The following is a 9252-nucleotide window of genomic DNA, read 5'->3' on the forward strand; positions in this document are numbered from 1 at the left end:
AAGGATAAAGAACCGGTTGTGGAAGAGGAAGAAGAGAAGACTCAGTCTTCTTTACCTCACTCACCTCTAAAGAAATCAACTCCTCATGCTTCTGGGCGCAGTTCACAGCGCGCAAAGAGTTACGTGTTTCGTAACACCAGGGAACCACCGAATTTGGAATCACTTGATTTAAAAAATAAGTACAACAAAGGTCACTCACACTTTGATCCAGTCATATTTAACTCATGCGCTTCATATGAATTTCATAATGAAGCCCTGAAGAAGCGTCACTTGTGTGCATCCCACATAGTGCACTTGGAATCTCTTAGTGCTAAAGGCATCAACTTTGTCTCTCTCTTTAAAAATCTGAAATGGACTCCCTTGTTCAATATTCAGAAACCTGTGTATCCAGCTTTGATTCGTGAGTTTTATGCAAACATGAGGTTTATTGATGGTGCAATCCATTCCTATGTCAAGCGGGTTCATATGTCCCTGAACAAAGAAACAATTAGTACTGCTTTGGGATATGTTGATGAAGGAGCCGTTGCTTATATGACTGGAAAATAGAATTCGCAGGTTGGAATCTCACTCCAGATTGCTTTGAATCAAACTTGCGTAAATTTCTCTGCTTTGGATGCACGATTTTGACCCACAAAGCTCTTGGTCCTGAAAGAGCACTTCTGCACAGAATCATCAATCACATTCTAATGCCTCATAGTGGTTCATACCATAGAGTAACTATCTGTGATACTTTGGTACTTTTTGCTATTATTACTTCTTCTCCTATCTCTTTTGCATATCTTATGGTGAGACATATGTGGGAATGTGTTAGAAGTGACAAAAAGGCTAATCTTCCTTATGGAATCTTTCTTACATGCATCTTTGAATATTTTAATGTTGATCTAACTAATGAAGATGTAGAAAATAAAGTTTCCACAATCAAGGGAGGAGGAGTCTCGGGTTCTATGAAAGGCACCAAAGGAAAACGTTCCATGCCCTCTGAACTGTCTGAAAGTGATCTTGAGAGCTGCCCACATGAGCCAACAAAGATTGAGGATTCAATCAAGGATGTACTCACTGAGTTCTCAAATATGTCCAATCTAATGGTGCAATCCTATAAAACAGCTCGCAAGCAAGCATATGAGAATGAGAAAGCTTGGATTAAGTGCCAAGAAAGAGTTAACTTACTGCTGCAGAGTTTTGAAAAGGAAAGGGGTGCACAGGAAGATGATGAATACGGATCTGAGTTTAACCTTTCTGATGATTGATCTAGTTGTCATTTTCATTGTTTTAAAAACTTTGTGTCTGTTCTGATATTTTGGTATTTGCTCTTGGATACTTTTGACTTTATGTTTAGATTAAACAAACATTATGCTTTTTGGTATATTCTTGTTTGATTTGCAGATTTTTCTATTGATGACAAAAAGGGGGAGAAAAAGTTGAAAAATTGAAAAAAAAAAAACAGGGGCTGAAATCATTTTGATTTATGATCACCCCTGTGCATAAGCTCTATGTTCCAATGATCATGCCTTATGATTTATGATCTGTTTTGTTGAAATAATTGCTGGAACTTAGTTATGTTTTGATAATTTTCCTGATAGGTTGAATGAATGCTGGATAATTTGTGTGCTCTGATATGATTCTGTTTAATTGATAATGTTTTCCTTGCTATAAACTGATAAGTTTTTGCTCTGATATGATTGCTGAAAAATATTGTCTATTTAATCAAATGATTTGGCAGCAAAATTTTTTTTGGAAATTATCTAATGTGTTTTTTTTTGTTGCTATGTACTCTGTACTCAATCATCTTGTTTGTTATTGAGCAGAAAATCATTTATATGATAACAAATTAGTTTTGTCTATCACTTTACTTCTGCTCATAAATCAAGCTGTTCAAAATTTTAAAATTCCATATGTTGAGTACATGGTGGCTATTAGCTTGATTTTAAATGTTACAGGTATTGCTTTCTTTGGTAAAATGGCATATATTTAGGGGGAGCTATGTAACAGTTGGAAAGGAGGAGGAGTCCAAATCTTTAAAGGGAGTACTCTAAACCTTTTCATTTCAATTTTTAATAATGTTTGTCATCAAGGGGGAGATTGATGAGTTTGGAAAACTCCAAATTAAATTTAATGATGATCAAATATTATTAAAATAACTAATTATAAAATTATTAGTTTAAAGTTGTATTTATATGTATTGATTAATAATTTTGTTATTATGCAGATTATGGATATTGAGCATAAAAGCAAATCAAAGCCCAATTGTGCTAACAAAATACATTCAGCCTTGTGCAAAATTGTTATATTAAGTGGCTGAATTATGGTTATGTTTGTTGGGCCAGGAAAATATATTTGTAGCCCAACAATGTGGCTGGTCCGAAATAAAAGAGAAAATGGAGCACAATATTTTCTACTCATTTAATATGATGAAATCCATTTCTTTAATCATATTGCTGCATGCTTTCAACGGATCCCACTCTCATCTTTTGGTGGATTTCAAATTTATTCAACTTGTATTAATAGCATTGGAAAGATGAAAGAGAAAATAGAAATTGATTTGATTGCTATCATTAATGACACCGCTACCAAACCAAAGGGAAGTGAGAAACTTAATTCATTTTCATTCTCTCTCTTAGTTTCATTGAAAGCATTTCAATTTTCTCTCTCTTCTCTCTCAAAGTTTCGGTCACATCCATCAGGAAAATGGAAGCTAAGGCAAGTTATCAGAAGAAAAAAGAAGAAGCTAGAAGCAAGCATGGAGCCATAGTGATGATGGCATCAAGAAAAAGAAAATCAAAAGTATGGTGTGGCTGAGATCTTTGCCACTAAAGGTAAGATGTGGTGAAGTAATCTCAAGCCTTCCATACCCGAAAATGGAGAAAATCCACTTCGGTCAAAAGAAGAAGATCCCTTGGAAGCATGGCTCGTCTCTACCTTTGCTCAACCACTACAGGAGGTAGCTACTGTAGCTATATGGAGGATGAGGCAGAGGATAAGGACAGGAGAAGCTATCAAGCATCAAGGACTCATCAAGGGCTAGGAATCTTTCTTGGAGAGCAAGTCAAGATGGAAGGCCCGAATTGATGGATCTTGGTGAGAAGAGAAGACCCAGAGGTAATTGCATGTTGGTTTAAGCATTTAGTTTTCTCTCCTGTCTCTCTGGCCGAACCGGTTTTGTTTGAAAAAGAAGAAGATCAGCTCGGTTCAACAGTTTCAACCTTGAAGGCTTCCACTTCTATAAATAAGGGAGAACATCCAGAGCTTGAAGTAAGGAGTTAAGAGTGCAAAGTATAGAGTTCTCATAGCTACCCAAGCTAATAGAAGTTCTTCTCCTTCAATGTTTTCATTTTGTAATTTTTCTGTTTAGTTTTGTCTGTCTTAAGTCTCATGGAAAAAGGCAAACAGTGAGCTTTGTAAGAAAAAGCCATAGAGCGAAAAAAGGCAGAGTATACAAAATTAAAATAAAAATCCATAGATGTCCTAGAGGTCCTTTGTACATCTGTGTTGTGTTTCATGAATCTGTGGGAATCCCCTTGCAAGTTGGGTTAGCACTTTGCAGTTAAAAGTCTGGTAGGTGACGAAGTCAAGTTCAGGATTGGGGATAGATTCTGGACTTGTCCCGGATAGGAAGGGTAGTTCCTAGGGAGAATTGGTGTCTGTAATCTGTTTGATTATAGTGAAATTCCATCATTGTTGTGATGGAGACTAGATGTAGGCTGCATTACACTTAGCAGCTAAACTAGGATACTTCTGGGAGTGATTTTCTCTTTCTACTCTACTCAAATTCTAATTCTGTTTGAATGAGACAAAATTGAAAAATATCTCCTTATTGGTTACGAGACAAAAAGAAAAAGTCTCTTGACCAGTGACGAGATAAAAAGTAGAAATATCTCCTGAAGCGTTTTAAAAGGGCAGCAAGTCTTACTCAGCAAAAAAGGGCTAAGATTCAACCCCCATTCTCTTAGCCACTGATAACCATCAAATCTATATTCCTATATTTATTATATCTTGTCGTTATAAACATCCATATTACAAATGTCATAATAATATTATTAATTATAATAAATTTTACCTTACAAATATTCAAATTCCATACTATTTGACCTACTTATATAACTCTCTTATTACTATTCCTTTAAATAACATCAAATTTAGCACAAGAAATTTATTTCCAAAATACATAACATCTCAAACTTACTCGAGCATCATTCTTTGGATAATATCACCAAACAAACAGACAATTTATTTATCAAAGTTTGCATGGTTTGTCCACAAATGAAGAGGGGCCTCTTTGTTTATAAACGATTATATCAGATGAAAAGGAGACAACTACATTTGTGGCACATGTAATCAAATACCACAATATCCAACAATAAGTTAACTTTATATACTTTTTATAATCTTATCTATCAAACAGACCATTTGTTTATCAAAGTTTGCATGGTTCGTCTATAGAAAACATTAACACCCACAAATGAAGAGGAGCCTCTTTGCTTGGAAACGATTATATTAGATGAAAAGGAGACAACTACATTTGTGGCATATGTAATCAAACACCACAATATCCAACAATAAGGTAACTTTATATACTTTTTATAATCTTATCTATCAAATTATTAGTTACTAACCCAATACTTATTTTAGATCAAAGTGCTACAATAATTTTTGTACTATTTGATGGCAAAAAAAAAATTATTGGGCACAAGTGCTTCAAATCTAATGACACTCCAGAAAAATTTGTGCAACCTCACACTTATATTTGAAGTCAAAATAAATGATTTTAATCTCAAAAAGATTTTTAATAATACACTCTTACCAAGACATCATTTTTATTTCTAATTTAAATTATTCATTGATTATAGAAACTAACTTCGCCAACACTAATATCATCAGACGAAAATCACATATCCATCAAGAGATTAAAGAGAAAGAAAATTATACAAATTCAAGACACATCTTCAGAAAAAGAACATACATGCAAAGATGGAACAAACAACACAATAAAAAGTGGATACAACTCAACAATTCATAAAGAATATACAACAAAAAGAAAAAAACAACAACTCTAACAACAATTCTAACATCTAAATCTTTTGTACTACAAATTATTTTAAATAAAACACCTTTCAAATTTAACTTTAATTTACACATTTAATTTAATTCTACAAAACATAATAATTTTTAATATTTATTATATACTGTCATTAATTTCCCGTCCCGCACATCGCGCCCGGGTCTTATTCTAGTTATAAATGATACCCGTTATTACTTGTCACCCTACCGTATACGCTACTGTTATATGTTATTATCATCAATGAAAATTATTGGCAATCAGGGGAAGAAAATAAAAGGAGAAAATCATAATCATTTTGGTGCAACAAAATAAAACGTAAAGATTGGGCGATGGAACGAAGTCACAATTTGTTTGTTTGATCACTGAAGTGTGAAGATAAGGGATGAGTGGAGAGACTACTTCATGCAATTACAATCTTGGAGGACTTTGTGCATTTTTTGTTGATGATGACTTACTACAATACCATATATTGCACGCAGTGCCCATATCAATTTCATTCATGATGAGTTGTATAACATATGATTTGGAATCTATAAATAACAAATTCTCATATGCAAAATAAAAAAACCATATTCACTACTCTTCCATACATCTTATTTATCATAGTCATAGATTATAATTTATAAGTTGCCTCTCATAATGAAAACCGCCCTTATCTTGTGGTTTTACTTGCTACTACCCTTGTCCCTATTAAACTTCACTTACACCATTAACATTGTTACTTCCCAATGTCTTGGCCATCAACAATCTTTGCTACTCCATTTGAAGAACAACCTCATATTTAGCCCAGCTAAGTCCAATAAACTAATTCATTGGAACCACACTGATGATTGTTGCCAATGGAAAGGTGTAGCTTGCAGCACCAAGGGAAATGTTATTGCTCTTGACATAAGCCATGAATTCATCACTGGAGGAAACTTAACTAGTCTCTTCAAACTGCAATATTTGCAGAATTTGAATTTGGCTTATAATGAGTTCCACTTTGGAATTAATTCCGAGTTCAAAAACCTGAAGAATCTCAGGTATTTGAATTTGTCAAATGCTGGTTTCATGGGACAAATTCCAACTAAAATCTCTCACTTGTCCAACTTGGAAACTCTAGATTTGTCTACCACATTCACCTCATCATCACAACATGGTCTAAAACTTGAGAAGCCAAACATTGTAGAGTTTGTGCAAAACTTTACAAGAATGAAAGAACTGTATCTAGATGGTGTTGCAATTTCAGCCAAAGGAGAGGAGTGGTGCCATGCTGTTTCTTCCCTACAAAGTTTACAAGTTTTGAGTATGTCCTCTTCCAATCTCTCTGGCCCTCTTGATCCTTCATTAACAAAGCTTCAATCTCTCTCAGTACTTCAACTAGACCATAACAATTTGTCAAGCCCAGTTCCTGATTACTTTGGGAATTTGTCTGGCTTAAACACATTGCAGCTCAGAAGTTGCGGATTGAGTGGAGTTTTTCCAAAAAATATCTTGCAACTACCATCACTTCAAGTTCTTGATGTGTCTGATAATCAAGGTCTTCATGGTTCCTTAACAAACTTCCCAAATCAAGCATCTCTCAGTCACTTGAATCTTAGCCACACAAATTTCTCAGGTCCTATACCAGATTCTATTGGCAATTTGAAACATTTTTCTACACTAGATTTGTCCAATTGCCAATTCAATGGGACACTTCCCAATTCAATCTCAAATCTTGCCCAACTTGTTTATCTTGATTTGTCATTCAATAATCTTACTGGTCCACTTCCATCTTTCAATAGATCAAAGGCCTTGAAAACTTTGTATCTTAATCATAATTATCTGAATGGTACACTTCCATCCACCCATTTTGAAGGCCTTACAAATCTTGTGAGCATTAATTTAGAAGTTAACTCTCTAAATGGAAGATTCCCTTCATCTTTGTTTTCACTTCCATCCCTACAACTTCTCTTTCTTGCTAACAATAGATTTGATGGCCAACTTGATGAGTTCCCAAATGGTTCCTCTTCCTCAATAGAGATGCTTGATTTAAGTGAAAACAATTTTCAAGGGCATATTCCTATGTCTATCTTTCAACTGAAAAGGCTCAATTTACTTGAATTTTCCACAAACAAGTTCAATGGCACCATAAAATTGAGTATGATTCGTCAAAGGCTACAAAATTTGGCAACACTTGATCTCTCAGACAACAACTTGTCAGTTGTGGATGACAATGACATTCCATTTCCCAAGTTGAAGCATTTCTGTTTGGCTTCATGCAAGTTGGGTACATTTCCTTCATTTTTGAGAAATCAAAGTACTTTGCTTTATTTAGACTTATCCAGCAACCAAATTGAAGGAACCATACCCAACTGGATTTGGAGATTTGAGTTTTTGACCGGCTTGAATCTTTCTCAGAATTCTCTAACGGATATGGAAGGTCCTTTCCAAAATCTGAGTTCAGTCATATTCCTGCTTGATCTTCATGACAATCAATTGCAAGGGCCAGCACACATTTTCACCAAGAACTTGGTTTACTTGGACTACTCCAATAATAGATTCAGTTCTATACCAGCAAAAATTGGTAGCTCTATTCCTTTTTCAATTTATATATTTTTATCAGGCAACAATTTTCATGAAAAAATCGATGAATCCATTTGCAATATTTCAACTCTTAGAGTGCTTGATCTTTCACATAATGGCTTCATTGGCAACATTCCTGAATGCTTGACAACAAGGAAGAGTAGCTCCCTGAAACTTCTAAGTCTTGCTGGAAACAAACTCAGTGGCCAAATTTCAGATACATTCTCAACTTCTTGTGATCTAAGGCTTCTTGATCTCAATGGAAATCTTTTAGAGGGAACCATCCCAAAATCTTTGGCTAATTGCCAAAACCTCCAAGTCTTAAATGTTGGAAACAATCAATTGATTGATGAGTTCCCATGCTTCTTGAAGAACATTTCTACACTGAGAGTCATGGTCTTGAGGTCAAACAAATTTTATGGACATATTGGATGCTCCAATGTGATTGGCAACTGGGAAAAGCTTCAAATTGTTGATGTAGCTGCCAACAAATTCACCGGCATGTTACCGACAACACTCTTTCAGAGTTGGAAAGCATTGATGTCTGACAAAGATGATGATATGTCAAGGTTTGACCATTTATCTTTTGATATTTATGATAACAATACAAGTTCTGTGACTCTTGAGACTATAACTACAATTTTCTCAAAGAGCAGCAAAATGAAGTTAGCCAAACTTGTTACAGTTGAGCCACTTTATGTGGTGGATCACTTGTTCTCTCATGTATATGCGGAGGCTTATTATAGTCTTGGTAGGTATGAGGACTCAGTTACCATTGTAATCAAAGGTCAACAAATGAAGTTGGAAAAGATTCTCATTGCATTCACTTCATTGGATTTCTCATCAAACCAATTTGAAGGGCCAATACCAGAAGAGATCATGAGTTTCAAAGCATTGCATGCTCTTAACTTGTCACACAATGCATTCTCAGGCCATATTCCTTCAACTTTGGGAAACTTGAGAAATCTTGAGTCCTTAGACTTGTCAATGAATTCTCTGAGAGGAGAGATTCCAACTGAGCTTGCAAGTTTATCTTTTCTTGCCATCATGAATCTCTCCTATAATCATCTTGTGGGGAGAATTCCAACAGGCACTCAAATTCAATCGTTTGGAGCACATTCATTTGTGGGAAATGAAGCGTTATGTGGACCTCCATTGACACAAGGTTGTGGTGGAGAAGAGCAAGGGTTGTTACGACCATCATCTAAAACTACTAACTCTCATAATAGTAGTTCAGTTGATTGGAGTTTGTTAAGTGTGGAATTGGGATTCACTTTTGGGTTTGGAATCTTTATCATGCCACTCATCTTGTGGAAGAGATGGAGGTTGTGGTACTCCAAGAAAGTAGAGGAAGCTCTATACAAGATTGTGCCTCAACTTGATTTTGTATATGAACGTCGTGGTGGGAAGAGATATAGATCTTTAAGGTGGAAGCCTTATTGATTGTTGTTTCACTTTCATTTGTATGATGTATGTATGTTGTTGTTGTTGTTGTTTTCTTTTCTTTTCTTTTCTTTTATCTTCCTTTAATTTGTGTGTGATCAGTATAGAAATAAGAACTGTGTTAGTTAGGTTGAAGCTAGCCGTTGGTAGGTCGTATGAGTTATGACCATGATAGTTTTATTTGAAGCTTTTCTTTTAGAGTTAGCCTC

The 9252-nt window shown here is 35.0% G+C and overlaps 1 protein-coding gene across 1 annotated transcript; it reads left to right on the top strand.

Annotated features, from left to right (window-relative positions):
- Nucleotides 1-5695: 5695 nt before the first annotated feature.
- On the top strand, nucleotides 5696-9043 carry LOC112730437 (receptor-like protein 6). The gene has a single exon (XM_025780524.2). The coding sequence runs from the start codon at nucleotides 5696-5698 to the stop codon at nucleotides 9041-9043; it is 3348 nt and encodes a 1115-aa protein (XP_025636309.1).
- Nucleotides 9044-9252: the final 209 nt, after the last annotated feature.

Source organism: Arachis hypogaea, chromosome 12, assembly GCF_003086295.3.
Source record: "Arachis hypogaea cultivar Tifrunner chromosome 12, arahy.Tifrunner.gnm2.J5K5, whole genome shotgun sequence".
Lineage (NCBI taxonomy): Eukaryota > Viridiplantae > Streptophyta > Magnoliopsida > Fabales > Fabaceae > Arachis > Arachis hypogaea.